The sequence below is a fragment of the Phalaenopsis equestris genome, unplaced genomic scaffold, assembly GCF_001263595.1.
Source record: "Phalaenopsis equestris unplaced genomic scaffold, ASM126359v1 Scaffold000203, whole genome shotgun sequence".
NCBI classification, from domain to species: domain Eukaryota; kingdom Viridiplantae; phylum Streptophyta; class Magnoliopsida; order Asparagales; family Orchidaceae; genus Phalaenopsis; species Phalaenopsis equestris.
The window spans coordinates 1518424-1540754 of NW_018164645.1; the positions used below are offsets into that span (position 1 = coordinate 1518424).

Sequence of the window (22331 nt, forward strand, 5' to 3'; positions counted from 1 at the left end):
TATTTTTACGGAAAGTTTCACACTAAATCTCACCACAAAAACTCTAAACTATAAAAGCAAAATAAAAAATTGACTCTAATATGGTAGTGGAATGAAATGATGTGCGAAAAATGAACGTAGTGGAGTGAAAAATGTAGATGAGCACTTTTTCTGATGAAATTAGGCCCCAAATATAGCCCAAGGTCAATTCTCCAAGAGGTGCCTCGAAAAACTCTTCAAAAAATTGTCCAAATACATTGATCAAATACATCGAACTTTCTAGAAATTGGGTATGCACCGGCGCTGAGTAAAAATCTCCAGCCTTAAGTTGTTCTGCGCAGTCGGCGCTGACCTCGGCACTGCCGGCGCTGAGCATATCTTCAAAACTGTAATTTTGACTCCAAATTTCATCATTTTTGCTTTCTTTTTACTTTAAGCCCTAAAAATCAACAACATGTAAGAAAACATCATAATACCTTCCATTAAAGTGCAATATCACCAAAAATGAGTATAAAATATGAGTCTAAAAATGCATATATTTTCAGTGTCTCAAAATCTCCTAAACTTACATATTACTTGTCTTCAAGTAACTTCTCTACTACATAAAAAATATGACTTATGGTAAAGAATTTAACTTTTAGATTTTCATATTTTAGTTCTCTAAATATAATAGTTTAACTTAAGAAAAATTCAAAACAATTCCAGTTAATACTAAATGTATAAGGATATTCAGTAATTAAGTCTAAGGTTTCTGATCCTCTATTACTTTAAAAAAAAATTGTAATTTGTCATATTAAAGTCACTTAAGAAATTCATATGAAAAATTTCATAAAACTTTATATTAATAATTAAGTTAATATTCAAATCAAAAGTTTAGAAAATGTGTCGAAGTCTTTTTACTTAAATTGATTCAAGTGAAGTTAATTTTTAATTAGACATCTCCTCAAGCTTTTCCCCATATCTTTTCTTTTCCTTTTCTTTTTCTGAGGATTACTATATTTGGATAGCCTTTAATGATTTTGAACTTCAGTATCCTCTTTTTAAAGTTAAAATTTTTTTACATTTTTTTTAACTTAACAAATTTATATTAACATAAAGATTTCATAAAGTTTAATTCTTTTCTTTTTACATGAATTTCTTTAAAATTTTTAATAATTCAAAAATACAAATTTCCTTTACTAAAAATAGAAAAACATAATTTTATTCTCTTTTACCAAATATCTTAGCCCATAGAATTAACCTTTATTGTTGAACATTTTTACTTAAATTTACTATATATTTAGAAACATAAATATAATTATCCAAAGTTAACATCTAATACCAAAGGTCATGTTAAATTGAAAATTTTGAAAATATAGTTAAGTGATGACAAATAAAATTAAGTTCTTTTCTAACAATGATATTTCTTCTCCTTCCTAAACTTAAATTTTTAAAAGATTTTTGTATGAAGAACTTTAAAAATGAAGGGTAAAAGAATATATTAAAAAAAATTCATTTATATTGGAGATTCTGATTTTTGAACATATATTTTGAAATGCTGTAGGTACTAATATGAAAACTATAAGGCTAAAAACATTAAATTGCACATAATACATATAAACTTTGCTGAGAAAGAGCTAATCACAATACATAAAGCTAATCACAATACATAACAAATCACAATACATAACAAAGTGCTGAAAATAACAACAAAGCTAAACTAAATTCTAAAAAATAAAAATAGTTTTCCCATTACAGTTTAATATAACATAACAAACAAAGTCTCAACAACATCACAACACAAACAATACAATCACACAGTACAAGCACAAACAAACAAATAAAATAGAGCACCAGTCATTATCTTTCTCATCATCGACATCTAACTTCTGCTGCTGATATGATGTATAAGTAGGGTGAATAGGGAACTAAATCGTATGGTCACCCCTCAGATATCTCACTAAAGCATCATCATATGCAGCATCATATTCAAATTTCTGGCGAATCAGATCATCAATGTGATTTCTGGCGAATCAGATCTTCAAATTTCTGGCGAATCAGATCATCAATGTGAGTATTTTTGGTCTCCATATTCTGCATCCTATGATCCATCCTCAAAATATCTCCCTGTTGAATCGTCATCTGGTCCAATAACTCCCTGTTGCTGGGGTCGCTTGAAGTAGACTCACTAGGGGTTCTAGAAGTAGAAGGAATAACCCTGGCCTGCCTTCCAGATCTCCAATCAACATGGGACTCATAAGTCTTGATGTTGGCAGGCCCAATCAATCGGTCTCTGAGGCTCAATCCTCTCCTAATCAGGTCTAAAATCAACTCATGCCTGCTCACAAAGTGTATAAATCAGAGCAGGGTGCGCCAATCCACTGGTGGTCTCTTCCAGAGCAATAAATCGAGTGTTCATATAAATGATAGTGCCTACATTTATGTCCATCACCTGCTGAATGCAGAACTTCAGGATGGCTCTATCTTGGTTACTTCGCTATGATGATTCGTTGGAATCATCCTCCCAGAAATAAAAAAATGTCAGGCCTTAGAGGCCTTAGATACTACTGTCAGGCCTTAGATACTACATTTAACATAGAAAGGGGAAAGTTAACTTAAATTCCACTCTTTATTTTTCAAGCCCCTTTTCACTAGTCAGAAAGGAAATAACTTCATCTAAAACCTGATCTGTAACAGAAAAAGAATGATACTGACATCTATACACATCTTCTAACTGATATTAATTTTTCTTGGAGTAAACTCCACCCTTTTTCCTCAAACAAAAACAAAATCATCAGAAGCTTCAGGAAGGTTGGCATAAATTTTCATTACAATCCCAGCTATCGCATCGACAGTAAAATAACAAAAATTTTCCCACTGTCGAACAATAATCAAATGTTCAACTTCTCCTCTTGGATTTTTAAAACCTCGGTCCTGAATCACTTTTTATCTTCTTGCAAACTATGAAATCATGCACTGGCTCTAAAGCTAACAAATCTCTGCTCGTCATATTCTATTTTTCTTTTGCTCGATCTAGGTGTCATAGGAAATCTAAAAAGAATTTTAAAAATTCTGAATAACTCCCAAAATTTCAAAAATCAAAATGTAAAACATTTTAAACTTCAAATCACTAAATAAGAGTTCATCACCAAAGGATTTTCTTAAAAAATTTTTAAAAAATTTCCATATTTTCGGATCCATGCAATGTGAGATTAATCCTTGGTGAAAATAAAAAATTTTTTGTTTAATGTGTAGCTCTTACCTTGAGAAGATGAAATCCGAAGTCTTTTAGCCTCTAAATCGCATCAAATCCGTCCAAAATCAGGCCCTAGCCGCCCAAACCGAAGGTTGAAGATGACTTAAGCGTAAAAAAATGGTGGCCACAGTAAAAATTGCGAATTTTTAGAGGTTTAATCTGCTGTCGGGTCGAGGGCGCTGTCGGCGCTGAAGGCCCGAAAAATTCCATATTTTGATTTTTTTAATTTTCAATTTCCTATCAACTTCAAAAATTTTTAGTATTTTAGATACATTTTTATCAAACAATAATTTACAAACAAAACATTTCACAAACAACAACAAACTGATTTTTATATATGAAAGTGCACTTTTTACAATCACATTTTTTTAATTACACAACACATATTAAACAAATTAATTATAAATCAGCGTCGAAATCAAACCACAACACTAAACGCTGTCACAAAACTATACACACAATCAATGTTCAGAATTCTAAGGCACAACTTGAAAGTTGAGAATTACAAGAATTATTTTCTCCTCTTCCTTTTTACTTTCGGTTTATGCTTCTTCCTCCTTTCCAACATCTCCCCCTAACTATTTATGTCCGTCTTAGTACTTGGAAGTGGGCCAACAACATAGAATAACTTAATGCATCAAAGTAATAGTATTGGAAAGCTTTTCAATACGAGAAAAATCTACTCGACAAACTAACATAAAGATAAAATCCCAATGCAGAGAGGGAAAATATGCATTCTTGAAAGCAGGATAATATCTTTTTTAATCTGCATATTGATTTATGCTTATTACTTGTTTTCAATAGATAGCCGACATGGCGAGATCACATACCACAGCAGGGTAGCATTGGTGATTACATAGCACCGACGAGTCATCTCTTTGTTGATTTTTCCATGATTGTACTGAAAACTCAATGTCGACATATCTTTAGCCCAATTTCGTCAATTGCACAGCATTAACATTCTCCATCGGAGCCCTACTCTGTGATTTTTACTTCAACTTTATTATTTGCATCCAAGGATGCAAAGAATAGCATATCTCATACATACATAGACAAAAAGAGTAATATCTAAAAAAGATGTAAATGTTTAAATCATACATATTCAAGGTTAATGATCTATAAAAATTAATATCTAATGTAGAGTTACTAAGAATGTGTTAAGAGATCCCCCGTCTAATTGAAGGTATGAAGTATTGGTGAAGCTATCAACTTCAGCACTTAAGGTTCTTCTTCTTCTCGAATAGAGCTCTCTCAACATTTTGTTATGATGGAGGCCGGCTTAGCTGTTCCCGCCAAAACCCAAGTGACAAACCGTAATTTTTCTCCTCTATGACCCCGCCTAGCTATTTTTCGCGAATTGCAGTAGCAACCCCTTCTCTCCTTTTCGCGATATAGAAGGAAAGTCTCCGTTGGATTCGTGAGTTTGCTTATTGAGCCGAAATTAATTGCAATCTTTTTGCGGTAAAGAAGATTAGCAAGGTAGCTCCTCCAAATATCTTCTTCTTTGGTTGTAATAGCTTGTGTGTTGGCTTACGTGCAAAACAAGGGGGAACTGCAGGCTTTTCTTTCCCCTGAAATTCCTTCTCCTTTTGTGTTCTATTCTTCGTAGTTCTCAAGTAGAGAGAGAGAGAGAGAGGAGAAGAGATATTTTCTTATAGTTCTCAAGTAGAGAGAGAGAGAGAGGAGAAGAGAGAGAGAGAGGAGAAGAGATATTTTCTTATAATTTCCAAAATGATAAACATTGTAAATTCCTCAATTAGTAAAATCTTCTGCAACTCCGTGAATGTAGGCAAAAATTTGCCGAACCACGTAAATCTGTGTTTTTTTTTGTGTGAATTTTTTTGTTTCATTTTTCGCTTCATCGTCGATCGTTCTATTTCAATATATCACACAACAACTGGTATCAGAGTCAATGACTACAGATGAAGTGAACGTTTGAGAGATCGAGAAATTTGATGACACAGATTTTGATTATTGGAGGATGCAGATAAAGAACTATCTCTATGGAAAGAAACTTCATCTTTTGTTATTAGGGAAAAGACCTGAAATGATGGATGAAGCTGAATGAAATCTGTTGGATCGACAGGTTCTGGGGGTTATTCGATTGACCATATCGAGGTCTGTTGCGCACAACGTCGGCAAGAAAATGACGACTGTAGATCTTATGACAGCCCTGTCAGGTATGTATGAAAAGCGATCGGCGAATAATAAGGTATATCTGATTAAGAAAATATTTAATTTGAAGATGGTGGAAGGTATGTCTGTTTTACAATACCTGAATGATTTTAATACTATCAAAAATCAATTATCGTCTGTGAAAATTGAATTTGATTTGAAATACGTGCACTGATCTTATTGACTTCATTGCCAAATAGCTGGGAAGCTATGAGGATGATCATCAGTAATTCTGCAGGTAAATTAAAATTGAAATATGAAGATATTCGTGATTTGATTTTGGCTGAGGAGGTGCGCATGAAAGATTCTGGCGAGATCTCGGGTTCGAGTTCGACGCTAAATGTTGATTTCAAAGGGAGATCACAGAACAGGAACTCAAACAGGAGAAGATCAAAATAAAAAAAAACAATAGCAAGCCAAGACCTGATAAACAAGTAACTAGTTGGAATTGTGGTAAAACTGACCACATAATGAGGAACTACAAGAAACCTAAGAAGAAGAAGAATGACAATGCAAATGTGGTAACTGAAGAATCACATGATGCACTACTACTAGTAGTTCATAGTTCTGTTGATGACTGGATACTGGATTCAGGAGCTTCTTTCCATACAATTTTTCATCGGGAATTAATGTAAAATTATGTTGCAGGTGACTTTGAGAAAGCATATCTGACAGATGGAGAAGCTCTGAACGTGGTATGAATGCGAGATATTGACATTACACTCCCAAATAATAACAAGTGGACTTTGCAAAAGGTCAGACACAATCCTGAACTGAAGAAGAACCTTATTTCTGTTGGACAGCTTGATGAGTGTCGATATTCAGTAGTGTTCTCAGATGGCACCTGGAAGGTTACTAAAAGAGCTCTGGTACTAGCTCGGGGTAAGAAAACAAGTACGCTATATATGACTACTGGTTTAATTAACTGTGTTGATACTACTGTTGCAGACAACACAACAAAGTTGTGACATTGCAGACTTGGCCACATGAGTCAGAGAGATATGAAGGAATTTCAGTCCAGAGGCAAGCTATCAGAACTGAAGTCAGTTGATTTCAACATATGTGAGAGTTGCATTATGGAAAAATAAAGGAAAGTTAGTTTCTTGAAAGGTGACAGGACATCAAAGGTAGGAAAACTAGATCTTGTACACACAGATGTGTGGGGACCTTCTCCAGTAGCATCTCTTAGAGGCTTTCGTTATTACGTCACATTCATTGATGATCATAGTAGAAATGTATGAGTTTATTTCTTGAAGTATAAATATGATGTATTCAGTGTGTTCAATACTTTGAAGACCATGGTTAAGACAGAGACATGGTTAAAGCTGAAATGTTTGAGGTCTGATAATGGTGGTGAGTACATTGATGGTGGGTTTAAGGAGTATTGTGCAACTCAGGGAATCAGAATGGAGAAGACCACTCCGGGGATACCACAACAAAATGGTGTTGCAGAGCGCATAACAAGACCATTAATGAGCGGGCTAGAAGCATGAGATTGCACGTCGAACTACCACCTACTTTCTGGGCAAAAACGCTTAGTACTGCAGTTTATTTGATCAATAGAGGGTCATCTGTTTCATTAAACTGTGAATTACTCATTAAACTGTGAATTACCTGATAAACTGTGAATTACCTGAAGAAGTCTGGAGTGAGAAAGATGTCAAATTTTCTCACTTTAAGACTTTTGGATGTCTTTCTTATATTCTCATTAATCCTAATGCTCGAAGTAAACTTGAGGCTAAGTCAAAGAAGTGTTATTTTATTGGCTATGGAGACGAGGCATTTGAAAATCGTTTCTGGGATGATCAGGGTCGGAAGATCATAAGGAGAAGGAACGTGATTTTCAATAAGAAAGAATGTTATGTACAAGGGAATGTTATGTACAAGGGCAAGTCCAGTAAAGTTTCTGAAACAACATTGCAGGATCTGAGTTGGTAAGATTTGATGATTTACCATAGGTCAAAGTGCAAGACAGAGATGCAGATGATGAGGAGAGTGGATCTGAGGCATCTACTCTTATTGTTCCACAGTCAGTTTCAGAGCAGTCTACCCCTACAGTTGCAGTTCACAAATCAGAAAGGGCTAGACGTTCTCCACAGTGTTATTCTCCAAATTTGAACTACATTCTGTTGACAGATGGTGGAGAACCTCAGAGTTATGAAGAAACCTTGTAAGATGAAAATTTGAGCTAGTGAGAGCTAACCATGAAGAAGGAGATGGATTCTCTGCTAAAAAATCAGAATTGGGAGTTGGCAAAACTTCCAGGTATGAAGAAGGCATTACACAACAAGTGTGTATACCGGGTGAAGATTGAACACGATGACAGTAAGAGGTACAAGGCTATGCTTGTTATAAAATGTTTTCAGCAGAAGCATGGTATTGATTATTCCGAGATTTTCTCTCCTGTGGTGAATCTTACAACCATCAGAATAACATTGTCTATGGTGACTACTGGAGATCTCTTTTTTGAGCAGTTAAATGTGAAGACAACATTTCTTCACGTGGATCTTGAAAAAGACATCTACATGCACCAACCTGAAAGGTTCGTGGTACAGGTAAAGGAAGAGTCAGTTTTCACGAATTGCAGTAGCAACCCTTCCTCTTCTTTTCCCGATATAGAAGGAAAGCCTCTGCTGGATTCATGAATTTGCTTATTGAGCCTAAATTGATTGCAATTTTTTGGGGTAAAGAAGATTAGCAAGGTAGCTTCTCCAAATATCTTCTTCTTTGGTTGTAATAGCTTGTGTGTTGGCTTACGTGCAAAACAAGGGGGAACTGCAGGCTTTTCTTTTCCCTGAAATTCCTTCTTCTCCTTTTGTGTTCAATTCTTCGTAGTTCTCAAGTAGAGAGAGAGAGAGAGAGAGAGAGAGAGAGAGAGAAGAAAAAAAAAGACTTTTTTGTAATCGCCAAGGCGATAAACGGTGTAAATTTCTCAATTAATAAAATCTTCTGCAACTCCGTGGATATAGGCAAATATTTGCCGAACCACGTAAATCTATGTGTTCTTTTCTGGTGTGAATTTTCTCGTTTCATTTTTCGCTTCATCGTTGATCGTTCTATTTCAATATATCACACAACACATTTAAGTTTTACCACTTTTTTATAGATATATTCCCACTTATTTTATATACGGAGAAGACAAATAATTTCATAGTAGCTTCCGTTGACTGGCCTTGACACATGAGAGGGTAGAGGGAGAAGGCTTCCACCGTACATGGCATAAGGCAAACTCTGGTTGGTTGTTTGCAAATGGATATCAACAAATTATGCTCATGATGGCTTGGCAGTGCGGGACCTCTAGGTGCTTGGCACTTAGGTTTGATCTGCTTTGTTCAAGGAAGGTCTACTCAAGCTTCTAATTGAAGGAGTCAAAACCTGTAATAACAGAAAGTTTGAATAAATAAATAGATAAATAAAATAAAATAATAATATTACTGAATCGAATTGTTGGGACGATTTATTAATTGAAGTCAAGAGGGGGAGGGCATCTCTCGATCATTCTACACTCGTAACCATCACAAAATGAAAGGGAGAGCAAGAGAAGAATCGAAGAAGGAAGAAGGAAGGAAAGTTCTCGGCTTGCCTGGAACGACTGTTGTTGTTGATAATTGTTCTGACACCCCTATGTTGTGGAGATTGTTTTCTTTAAGTCTTTTTTTATTTTTATTGTAATTAGGGGCATTTTTGGCTTTTATCTTTATTTATTTGTATGTCCTAGTCCTCCTCTATAAAAGAGACTTAGAGTTCATGAGAGGTGATTATGCAGAGGAAGTGTTGTGTTGTAACCCCAGACTGTTCCTTCTTTTTCCCCATCAGATAATAGTGGAATCTCCCTCCCCGTGGACGGCGAATCAACTTAATGTTGAACCATATAAATTTTTTTGTTTGATTGCTGTTGTGTGAATTTCTACACTTCCGCATTGCTTTCACATAAGATTGTACAAATGAGAGAATAGTAAGAGAAAGAAGGGGAAAGGGACTTACAATTGAAATAACTTAGTTGAGCAAGAAGATTACTGTTCTCACAGAGGGGGGAGGAGGCATTGAGGACATTAGGAAGAGGAAAGGGGACTAAATCCTATGTATTCAACTAGGTCAAATGACAGCAAGACGAGAGATAGAGAGAGATTAACAACTTATGCAGGGGAAAGTAGCAATTCCACAACACTTGCTCTTAAATTTATGAAGAAGCTGGTGCTGAAGGCAACAAAGGGAATCGTGCAAAAAAAAAAACAGAAATTTCTCGGGGAAGGAGGTAGATGCTCACATATTAGATGATTATGTTATCTACGTAGCAGAATATTGTCAAATTAGCATTTAAATATAATGACAGTTCTTACAATATTATTTTATTGTAGTGTGTTTGTGTGCGTGTGGAGAGAAAGATAGAGGGAGAGAGAATAAAATTTTTAATTACTTAAACTCTCATCTATTGAGATATTGCTGGTTTTGGCCTAATCACTTTACTATTTTTTCTCATTGATATAACTTCTGATGAGGTCACAAATCTTGGGGATGCTTTGGATGAGCATGCTTAATTTTAAAGTTTCTGTTACCAAAAAAGGTCATTGATGTTTAAGAGTTTTAGCTTCATTTACTTCTGGAATTTTAAACCTTAAACTTAAAAGCGTTGCTATCGTCAAGCTGAAGTCCACAACCGGAGACCAGCTATTTGGGAGGGAGGATGTGATAACAAGATGCATAATCTCTCTCCAATATGGCATTCCTAAAGACAGCAATCTCTGAAAGCCAAAAAGATAAGAAAATAAAAAAGATTAACAAAAGAAACGCATGATTTAATATAGCTTCAAGCAATTGATGGCTACTGATCTTTCTTGTAAATTTCACCATGATTTGATTGCAGAAAATTACAGCTCAAGTTCTTCTAATATATCATAAGATAACACACTCCTCTAAGTAAAGAAAAATCAGGGCCATTGATTAATTTCTTTTCCACAATCACCCATGCAATTTGACGAACTCAACATTTTCTTTTCTGTAACTGCATGGATTCAGTGGTAAAATTGCAGCTTCTGCAACAAGATTCCACCAATTGCGTCGCATAAATCACTGCAAAAAGCCTGCTGAGTTAGTTGCTTGACAGTCCTGTTTGATAAGAGTTCTGCAAGTTATCAAAATCTCGTGTTAAATCTTCATCTCTTGGTCTTAAAAATTGGTTCAGGCGGCAGGGAAGTAGCAGTCCGACCATGCGCCATTGGTGTTGGACCTGAGCATCTGGAGTACTGGTTGACTGGCTGATTAATTAGGGTTCTGAGGATGATGCCGACAGTGCTGGTCCCGAGATTTAGGACGCTGATTAATAAGCTCCCGCAGCTTCTTCGTACTATAAGCTGCGCCTTTTTACTGATTTCATCAACTTCATTGAAAACTTGATTTTTAGGCTGTTTCCCTTTGTCTGAACTCTCAAGTACGGCTCATGAATGTATTCAATGGCGGTAAGCCAAACTATTCAGATTTTATAGCATTTTTATCCCTTTTTTTGCTGGCATTTACATAAATACCACACAATCCTATGTATTTACATGTTTTACACCTAAATTTTACATTTTAAAAACATTATTATTTTAACTTTAAATATTGAAATACACTTTTTCATGCCTAGGTAAAGTGGTAGACATGCAAAAATTTAAATGCAGGCGTTAGATGTGTAAATAAATATGAATTGAGTGGTATGCATGTAAATCTGCATAAAAAAATATGAAGAATCAATCAAAAGTTATAAAATGTTTATTTAATAATTTGAAGAGTCATTTATAGTAAAATCTTGGTTGATCAAGATATCCTAAGATCTCCTTCTGACTAATTTTTACGGTCAATAAGTTATTGCATTTGTGAAAAGATTGAGATTTTCTCATTCCTTGCGCTCGAATTCAGCGCATTAAAATTTTTTATTTTGTTATTAATAAATATTCCAACACGGCTCCTCTCTCTATTTTTTCTTACTAAAGAAAATATTCTTTTTCACTTTGTCTTTTTCAACAATTTTAATTTGACTTCAACTCTTTGATTTTCCTTTTTGATTAAGTTTCAAAAAGAATTCTAAAATTATATCCCCTTTATTTATCCGGGATCATTTTTGTTAGGTATGACTCATATCTAGGGAGTTGGAGTTTCTTGGTGAAGAGGTGTGTCTCTTAGAATAAAGAGGGTTGGGGGGAGCGAGGGCGTGATTATAATTTTATCTAAGGGTTTCTATATGTCTATATATATGTGTAACTCTATGAGATGTATTGTAACTTCTCTGAAATAGTGAAACCGCCACTCGCTCCCGAGGACGTAGGCAATTCTTTGTCGAACCTCGTTAAATCTCTGTGTTCTTCTTCTAATTTATATCGATTCCTGTTTTATTCTGCTTCAATTTTATAACAATTTTAATTTCAGAGTTTATAAAAGTGTCAAATTAACTGCAAATTTTTTAAATTAGAGCGGAAACACTATTCATAGAGACTGTTAGAGATCAATTTTGAAATAATTGGGGAGTATTTTGATATTTTCATAAATTTTGGGACTAAAACAGCCCAAATAAATAATTTAGGATTATTTTTGGCACTTTATCATAATTATAGCAAGCGGCCTTGTTACATAAAATAAGTTCAGGGTACCGTACACGGTTTTTTTCCTATATTTGCATATATGCCATTTAAAAAGTTGACACCAAAAGTTCAAATATATTGTTCACCGTGTGCGTTGAGTCAATCATCTGAGATCACGAACTTAAATTTGATAAGAACATATATTTGGCATATATAAATTTTATAATCACTATATCTATTTCTTAATGGTGGATCATCATAACCTAAATATAGCTCATTCCTTAACGTGGGTGGTTTTCCAGAACGATTGTGAGACTATGTTATATTGCCAATTTTTTGGTCCCTAATTAGGAACCTCGGAGATGTTTGTAAAATGGCGGTGATGGCGAATAACTAGATTTTTTCCTTGGGTTTGATTTGGTGGGACGTAAGTTGATGCCTTTCCTCGGCTTTCCTTTGTGGTTAGCTTGGGTGCCGATCTGTTTGTTCAAATCTGATCGACCCGGACTTGGATCGTGCTTTTTGGTTCTTCTTCTAGCTCGGTTGGCATTTGTTCTTGAATCAGATGAATTTATCTGATCGAATAAGTAGAACCTTTTGGTCTTCTGTCGGTAGTTCTTTGTTTTACTTCTTTTCTTCTGGGTCGTTGGATCTTCGCGGGCTTCATGCTTTCGCATTCTTGATGTACAAAAACAAAGGAAAATTTACAAACATGCGAACTCAATTCCATTGTATTTACACATATAACACCCCGACTTCAATTTTTACAAACATGCCACCTAACTAAAAGGTGCGATTCAGGTTTTAAAAGTAAAAAAAGGTGGATTTTTTATTTGATAAGAAATGATACAAATATAAAAAAATAAAATTTAGGTGTGACATGTATAAATACATAAAAATTTTGGTGGTATATATGTAAATGCCTCTTTTAAAAAACAATAAATAAATTTCATGCGGGTGTCGTATGCAATTACCAGTGTGCACACAGCCGCAGTAAAGGAAAGCAATAGGCAATCAAATAGCTTTTATGTTGCGTCTTGTTCTTTCGAACACCTTCCCCTTAGCGTTTAGTGGAAACGGTAATAAAACAAATAAATGAGGGCATAAATGGGCACAAACGCTAGAGCAACAATCCCATGCAGAGGAGAAAAAATATTGATAAGGTGGCTCGACGTCGACCACTCCATGCCTCCACTGCCAAGACCAATCTTTTCCCCACATTATATATATTATATATATTAGGTATGACTCATATACTAGAAATTTAGAATCTTTTGGATTTGAAGAGGAGTGTCTCCTGGAATGAAGATGTGTATCTCTTGGTGTTAAGAAGTGTCTCTTGGATTAGTGGGTTGGGGGGAGCGAGGGCGTGTTTGTAATTATCAGTGGATTTTATCTATAAATAGATGTGTAACCCTATAGGTATGTAACTCATTTGAAATAGTGAAATTCACCGCTCAGCTCCTGAGGATGTAGGCATATTTGTCGAATCTCGTAAATTTTTGCATTCTTCTGGTTTTGTGTCAGACTTCTGTGCTTTATTGACACTAAATTTCACAACAATTAGTATCAGAGAGATGTGAGGTTCTCGGGCGGAGGAGATCGACGCAGGAAGAAGGAAGAGGAAGAGGATCGCGGCGAATTGGAATAGAGTAGTTTGCACTTCACAGAAGAACATAACAGTTCGCTCTTCTTCTTAGGTATTTTGCTCCCGGGTCAGTGACACCAGCGGGATTCGCAAATCGCATTGAGGAACGGGCGGTGCAAGGTCAGGGCTTCGGTTTGGCTTGCAGTTCACGGTTTGGCGCGAAATAGAGGTTCTTTTTTTTGGTTTTCTTTTTCACGTACGAAACACAGGAAATAAATCTCTTGGCTTCTACGACAAAACTCCAAGCAGGAAGAAAACGCAAGGTTCTGCTCTCTCAAACTTCTTCTGCCTTCGTTTAAATCTCCCGTGCGACGTGAGAAAAGAATGTGTGACTTCGCCTGTGGCTTACGCATGAAGTAGAAGGGATTAAATCCAATTTCCGATTGGATTGGAATTGCAAGGCATCTCCAGTTCGACCTTCTTCTTCGGTGTTGGCTTACTGCAGTAAGAAGGAAGAATCGTAAGTGATCCTCTCTGTGATTTGTAGATAGAAATCTTTCTTGTAATTATCGAGATGATGTAGTTTCCTTAATTAATAAAATCCTCTGCAACTCCGTGAATGTAGGCAAAAATTTATTGAACCACGTAAAATCTGTGTGTTCTTTTCGTGTGAATTTTATTGTTCTATTTTTCACTTCACCGTCGATCGTTCTATTTCAATATACCACAACTATGCCTAAGAATTGTGTGGTATGTATGCATAGTTCTAATGTATGTATATAGTTAAGATTTTTTTTTTTTTTTTTTTAATTTTGATATGTTATATAGTAGGGAAAAAAGTGAGATGATTTGATGAGTGGAAAGAAAGAATTGTATGTTTTTACAAGACAAAAATGTCTAAAGATATTATAACTGATTAGAATGTGTCCCGAAGCTGGTAGAACTAGGTACTTTGAGATTAGTGGAATTCACAGTTGGATTAATTTTTCGTGTGTTATAATTATGTCAAAATAAATTCGATGGCTCCAAAAATCATTTTGATCGAAATTTAGTTAAGGTTTTCTGATCTAAATTTGTTGGTGCATTTTGTGTTTTTTTTTTTTAATTTTTAATTAAGGGCAGTGGTGAAATCAAAACTTAAAAAAGACAGGGACGAAATCAAATATCAATTAAAATAAATCAAAATTAAAATATAAAGGGCTTGCAATGTGTCTGCACTCAGATTAGGGTTAGATCGTGTCTCCTTCAATTCTTCTCAGCATCCATCAGTTCTTGGTATTGCTAGGAGAGGAAAATCGCCATTCAAGGTAAGTCATCATGACACTTTACCAACTGATTCACCAACGACAATGTGTCAATCACACGGGTTATTCTTTTTATTGTGTTCTTAAAAGATGCGATCAATATTCAAGCCCTCGAAATTATGGTGCTTTCATCGATTTTCAAAGGGGCATGATTCTCTAGATATCAGAATCTAAGCAACACGGGAATCTCCTCTGGAATGCACGATGAGAGAACTCCAACTTTTCCTCATCTCATCTGGAATCCGTGACTGGAAAGCTCCACTTTATTTTCACGAAGAATCTCACTAAAACGCAAGGCGGGAGACTTCAACTCTTCTTCTTCACTTCTTCAAACTTCAACTCTTCTTCTTCACTTTTTTAAGAAGATCTCCAACTTGCTCCCCCTCGAGTCTTCTTCTCCTTTTTTCTTCACCTTCTTGAACTTATCTCCCCATTGGGCTTGGGATCACCCTTTGATCTCTTTCTTTCACTTCTTTTGCTCCTCCTTGGCTCCTTTTTGGACTTCTGTCTTCTTTCACTTGCCCAAGATCACTCTTTTTAAGAGAACTCTTCTCAAAAAGAAGATCACTCTTTTTAAGAGAACTCTTCTTTCACTTACCCCCCCCCATTCTCCTCATGGGTCTCCTTCTCCACCTGACTTAAATCCTACCCCACTTAAGTCGCCAATGGGTCTAAATCTTACCTATTTCAGGCCCAAAACTTGCCTATTTTTGCTTGACCCAAACACCTGGATCAATCACCCCATCCAAACTGTCTGATCTAGACCCTGTATCCCACAACCTACACTCAGTTTCTAATCCAAAACCTAAAATGTGTCACATGAATTCATTCATTTGATCTGAGCTCCTCGAGTTCCTCACGTAGCAAACTGCACAACCGCTTCTTTGGGCCAGCGTGCTGGCCCTGTCAGCCCAACAACTCGGGACCACAGACCAACGATGGCTTGGGTAGGTCTGCCATGGAAAACTATCAGCCCAACCCGCTAGTGGTGGGGGATATTGTGTTGTCACACATCATAGAACTTTTGGGATACTTTTATCTAAATGACCGAGCATGAAATTTAAAGAATATTATACCTTATGGGGGAAGAAAATACTACCTTAAAATGTATCTAATCATCTGAATGATGAAGACCTTCATAAGTCACCAGATTTTTCTCCTTATCTTACATGTAAAAGATAAGGTTTATTTTATTTTGGCATCTCTCATAGTGCATTGTATCTCTAGAGTCGTGAGCCCTAAGGAAAACTCTCGATTAATATAATTACTTATGATATCCAAATTTGAAGGTTGCCAACACTCTTGAAACAACAATTTGTAAATCACACAACCAACTATTATTATGGCTTTCAACTACGTATGACCTATATGACTAGGGCTATCAAAAAAGCTCGTTGTTCGCAAACAGTTCGTGTTCAGTTGATCAATGAATTCATGCTCGATAAGTAAACGAGACAAACGTGCAATTTTCTTTTTCATTCGGTTAGTTAAACGAACCAAACACGAACAGTAATGCGTTCATTCGTGTTCAAATCGTTATTGTTCGAAATATAAAATAATTTAAAATAATTATATATAAAAAAATTATGATATTTGTATAGATATTATATATTTATAAAATATAAGTCATATAATTAATATAACATATTATTTATATATATATATATTAGGGATGTCAAACTGGCTCGTCGATAGCGAACAACTCGTGTTCTGCCAGTGACTTCACGAACAATTTCGAACACGAGCTTATTTCAAACAAAATAAATTTCAAACGAACACAACACGAACACAAGCTCTGTTCATTCGTGTTCGGTTCGTTTACACCCCTATATATGACAAGGTGACGCTACAACCATCGTCCACAACATTAATTCATGGCCGACTACTGCCTCAATTGCAAACGACTACGTCCTTTGTAACATACTATCATTGATAATTATATTCATTACAACCAGACTACAATTGTTATCAATGAACTAAAGTTGTAGATTTACAATAATCAACTTTATTTGTAATTCTGTTTTTCTTAATTCAAGAGAAAAGTAGATCTGTGTACTCACAATTCATAGTGGATTATTTCAATTGGACTAGGACCGTGGTTTTCTCTTTTTTCCATGTTTTTTTTTTCGTAAAAATTGAGATGTCTCATTTTGTGTACTTATCTTCTTTTATTTATGTTTGTGTTGGGTCTTTGTACAATGTTATGACACTAATTAATTACTCCACTGCTGCAAATGTCCCGACAGACAACAACTATAAAATAGAAAAGAACTACATGCATCTCATTGAGATCATTCACATTTATAAATCTACAATATATTTAAAAAAATCATCCTACTTGTTGAATCTTGATTTGTTTGTGAACACACCCAAGGAATATATGGAGTGTATGTAAGGAGAGAGAGAGAGACTTATATAATGGAGTAAAATAATCTCCATATTTATATGGGAGATTGTACAATATAGTGATTTTATATTTGTGCTCCTACTTTAAAGGGGGTCCGTTATTGGAAATTTTTGGTATTTTACATTGGTAAGTATGTCATTCAACTGCTTTCTGGATTGGTTAACTATACTTAATTGGCTTCGTGATGACAAGATTGGCCCAGTGGATCTGTTTAGATCTGATTGGTCATCTAAGATTGTTCTGTATGGATTGGGTCAGTCGGCTGACCTTAATTGGTTATCAATCCTTGATCCATGATGATAAGTCTTTGAGGGTCATTGGGATCGTTGGAGATCGTAGGGAACTGGATATTCCTTGAATCGACTCTACTAAGATGATTGGTTTGGATGTCCTTTTGACTCATTTTCGTATGAAATGGCTTGTTCTTAGTATCCTCCGACCATCTTTGATCTATTTTGTGGTTTGTTCAGCTTTGATCTTATTGGTTTTGGCTCGAACAACTTCACTTGATATGACAAGTGGCCCATGGTCTTCTGTCAGTGGGACCTTCTTCTTCGTAGTCTTAAGTGTCGATACGTTTTTTATGTACACTAATATTAAATAGAAAAAAAAGGAAAAAAATCCATCCAAATTAAATTGTACTTTTTTTTTGTGATTTTATTATGAAAATTATGATATAAGCAGGCACTTGTTCTAAGCTTTATAACTATTAAATCCAATTTAACATAAGAATTTATTACCCCAGTGATTTTTTTTTTTTTTTTTTTTTTTTTTTTTTTTTGTGTAGAAAAACCTAATATTTCAAGTACAGTTCTACAAATATGGACCAATAAACTAAGTCAATACATTTATTTGCCAAATTACCTGAACCCTACAAATTAGAACAATAAAGCAACCTAGAAGTAAAGCAAAATAAGCTACTAAAATTTAGGAGTGCTATTTTTACTCTCTTACATTAAAAAAATTATTCTCTTTTACTTTTCTCTTTACAACAGATATTATAAATCCTCTTTTTCAATATATTAAATAAATATGAATTTATACATTAAATGGGCTAATAAAATTAGCCAAAATGAGTCAATTAAACCTATAAAATAATATTAATGCACATATAATAAATTAAACAGCCCAACAGAAATCATTAAGAGGCAAAATTACTCCTCTATGGAATGATGAAGACCTCGTCCCTAAGCATAATTTTACTCCTTTGTTTTGTAGCTTGCATCATTAAATTAAAAATTATTAACTTTATATCCACCATTAAGGCATAATAAGCAGCAACCACTGAGACTGAGCAACCAAGCCATGATCATTGTCTTAAAGGCTAAGGAATGCACCTCTCTCATCCTTAAAAATATAAAAGCTAGCTCACCCCAAAGCAAAAGAGATTAGTATCCTCCTTTTCCTTTCCTCTTCTCTCGCTTTCTCTCACTCTTCTCTTCTTCCTTTCCCCCTCTCTCTCTCTCCCTCCCCCCTTCATTCTTGAAGGAGGATTGATTCTCCACCATCCCCACAAGCACATCAATTAAACTTTTGCCAAAAAAAAAAAAAAAAAAAAAAAAAAAAGAGAAAAAGACAACAGCAGGAGAGATCGAAGTGTGGAAAGAAAACCAACCAATTACCAGCCAACCATGGTCTTCTCATCAGTTCATCTCTATCCAGATCCACCCAACTGGAACCAGGTAATCCCTAATCTCTCCTCTTTCTCCCCCTTCCTCAGCTTCTTCATCACATAAAGAACAATACTCACAAAAGCTACAAATATTCTCTCATACAATATCCCTCACCTTTTCATCCATCCATCAAAACAAAATTTTCAGAAGTCATGTACATCTCTCTCTTCCTTTCAGCAGGGAGGATCAACCGACATCACCGTCGATGAATCCGATCATGTTCATGCCCTCCCGCAACCGGTGGCTACCTCTTCTGCCTCTGCACCACACCAAGTATCAGCTGGAGGAAGCACCTGCCGCCCCGTAGCTGTTGTATCCACCGCCGAAAGGGCTCGACTTGCTAAAATCCCACAAGCTGAAGCCGCCCTCAAGTGCCCCCGCTGCGACTCCACCAACACCAAATTTTGCTACTTTAACAACTACTCTCTCACCCAACCTCGTCACTTTTGCAAGACTTGCCGCCGCTATTGGACTCGCGGTGGTGCTCTCCGCAGCGTCCCGGTAGGCGGCGGCTGTCGCCGGAACAAACGAGGTAACAAGCCCTCTTCCTCTAAAACATCAACATCAACATCAACATCATCATCATCATACCTTGTTGCTCCATCTGCTTCCTCTTCCACCTCCTTGGCCGGGGTGTTCCGAACAGCCCCACCACCATTCCTCGCTCCGTGGAACCATCTGCCTGATTACGGACTCCAACAGCCGATCGACACGACGATGGAGAGCATGGGATTGGAGCAGTGGAGGATTCAACAAATCCAACAGTTCCCTTTCTTAGGAGGACTGGCCGAGTTATCTGTGCCAACGGGGACTATGGTTCCGGGGCTCTATCCTTTAGAAGGGGAACTAGTTGGCGGACATGGAAAGATGATCATGTCGACAGTGAAGATGGAAGAGAGCTCTCAAGCTGTCACAACTACTGCTGCTAACATGCCGAGGCAATTCTTCAGCATGGGGAGAAACGACGGACAGATTTGGCCTGTTAGCGGCGGTGGAGAAGATCAAGGAGGTAGATGGATTAGTGGCGAACATGTTTCTGGTTTCAGTTCTTCTTCTGCTGGAAATTTGTTGTGAGAGCTGATTGATTGATCAATCATGAGTTCATGCTGACGTTAATCAGAGCTGTAACGGTATGGAGCAAGGAATTGGGGAGCTTGACTTTTGAGACGGCTTCAAACAAGAAAAAAATTTATGGAGAGAAAGAGTCTACATTTGATGGGGAGATATATGATGGATATATAGCTACTAGATTTGGTAGGTTTCTATTTTCTTTTCAGTTCTAATTTTGCTTTTTTGGTTTTTTTTTTCTTAATCAATATGGGTTGGTGTATTTTCTTTCTTTATGTTTATGTCTAGCTTGTAGTATGATGACATAAATTGGGTGGTTGTTTAATTTGGTTATCTGAATTCGAAGAAAACACTAATTAATGCATGGTACTTATGAGAAACTAAGAAGAGTTGATGCATGTGTTTCTCCTTTATTTGCTTTATTATCTTATTTACTTTTTTGCTCTAAGAAGATCATGATGATGGTATTCTACGTGTTAATTAAACATAATTAATCACTTTTTTTTTTTTTTGCAAGAGATTAATACATCTTTCTGTAATAATTACAAGATGATTTTTTGTGTTTCGACACACAACTGTTTATAATTTTGTGGTTTCGTTGTCTTTAGTTTCGCCAATATATCGCATTGTTCAAATTTAATTATTTTATATTCTGAGATTTTGGTTTTGCTTATGATGAGTTCATTTATTTTTAGATCGTCTTTTCTCTGTATATTTCTTTTGGCATATGCTTATAGTGTTCATACATACATACGCGCGCGCGTTTATTTTATGTTATTTTGTAATATGTTGTCAATCGAGTTAATTATTATGAATTCGAGCGAGACTTAATGCATGGTATTAATGATATGGAACTTTACTATATTTACTTTATCTTTACATTAGATTTTTCGAATTGTTTCTCATGTAATTAAGATGCAGTCATTTCTTCTCAAGTTAAATCAACTGAATTAACTATATAACACTAGTTATATGACGATTACAATGATAAGCCATCTAGCTAGCTTTTGGGCATTGTAACCATTATAATATATATATATATATATATATATATATCTAGCTGAGTTAAAAGGTACCAAAAAACTTAACACTGCACTTGGGGAAGTTGTGAAATTTAAGTGGTCTATTGGCTGACTTGAATCAAATGATCGCTTTAATCTATCTTCTTTGTAATTGTTAGGGCTGTCAAATTTCTGCATATATGGGACAGTTCAGTGTACACATGTAAGTATATAATGTAAGGGAAGGAGAGAGAGAGAGAGAGAGAGAGGGAGCATATTGAATAGAAAGAAGCTCAAATCACACTAAAACCCACGCACTCTCAAGTACTCGTTAGAAAAACCTAAGACCTGAAGCCAGTCATAGAGGACTACATGAAGTGAAACGAAGAAACAATTTGAAGAAGAAAACAGAAAAAGAAGAGAGAGAATGAAAAGAGAGCACACATGAGTCAGAAATAGCAAGACACCAAAGGCAAAAATAAAAGTTGAAGTGCCCTAAACACCCTCAATACCCCAACATTTGTTTATGGGTCCATATGACTGAAGGAATCTGGTCCTACTTTGCTTTCTGCAAGACCAAGGCACTCTATCTCTCTCTCTCTATCTCTCCCTCGCTGCCCTACACTCCATATATAAATATATATATAGGTATCCCTAGTCTCTCTCTCTCTCTCTCTGTGTAGCAGATGAGGAGAGAGATAGAGTCTTAAATATAAGGATGAAGAGAGATATAGTAAAGCAGCCGAGCTGTGGTCGCTTTAGGCTAACATCCAAGGCTATTGGTGCCAACTGTTTTAAGATTGATGCGTCAAGCATGCACCATCTTTGCACAGTCTAGTTGCAAGGTGACATTAGGTGAGAGCTTCAAAACAAAAGAGTTAATTTGACCTGTTCAAATCAAAAAATAATAATCAATAGATAATGTAATGATCGAGAAGTACAGTTCAATATATATACATATATATATATATATACATATATATATATATATATTGATCGTAAAATTGTAAGGCCGAAAAGAATAATCGAGTTAAAGGAAAAAAATTAAACTGCATTTTCAAGAAATGAATGTGTTCATGTATTGAGATTCACTGATGCTGATACAGTGTAAGAGCAATCATAGCACAGTATCTTAGCCTATGATTTCTTCAAAGAAATAGATGAGCTTCTAAATGATCTTTTTTCTCCATTTTTATTTTAATTTATGATATAAAAATTTTAACCTTCAAATTTCAAGAAACAAATTTCTTTAGATATAGACTAGCGTTTCCTGTAATTCTGAATTTAACTTTTTTATTTTTTTCTGAAATTTCTGATGTAATATATATATATATATATATATATATA

The 22331-nt window shown here is 35.5% G+C and overlaps 1 protein-coding gene across 2 annotated transcripts; it reads left to right on the plus strand.

Moving 5' to 3' along the window:
• Positions 1 to 18834: 18834 nt before the first annotated feature.
• On the plus strand, positions 18835 to 20351 carry LOC110022945 (dof zinc finger protein DOF3.6-like). 2 transcript variants are annotated; one of them, XM_020722121.1, is made up of 2 exons: positions 18835 to 18924; positions 19096 to 20351. In XM_020722121.1, the coding sequence occupies exons 1-2, from the start codon at positions 18874 to 18876 to the stop codon at positions 19987 to 19989; spliced, it is 945 nt and encodes a 314-aa protein (XP_020577780.1). In that variant the 5' UTR covers positions 18835 to 18873; the 3' UTR covers positions 19990 to 20351. The 2 variants fall into 2 exon arrangements, with proteins under 2 accessions (XP_020577780.1, XP_020577779.1); XM_020722120.1 differs by having other exon boundaries at positions 19093 to 20350.
• Positions 20352 to 22331: the final 1980 nt, after the last annotated feature.

Coding starts and splice junctions, on each gene's coding strand:
- LOC110022945 (XM_020722120.1), top strand. CDS start 18,874: ATGGTCTTCTCATCAGTTCATCTCTATCCAGATCCACCCAACTGGAAC. Junction 18,925..19,092: donor ATCCACCCAACTGGAACCAG/GTAATCCCTAAT, acceptor TCTTCCTTTCAG/CAGGGAGGATCAACCGACAT.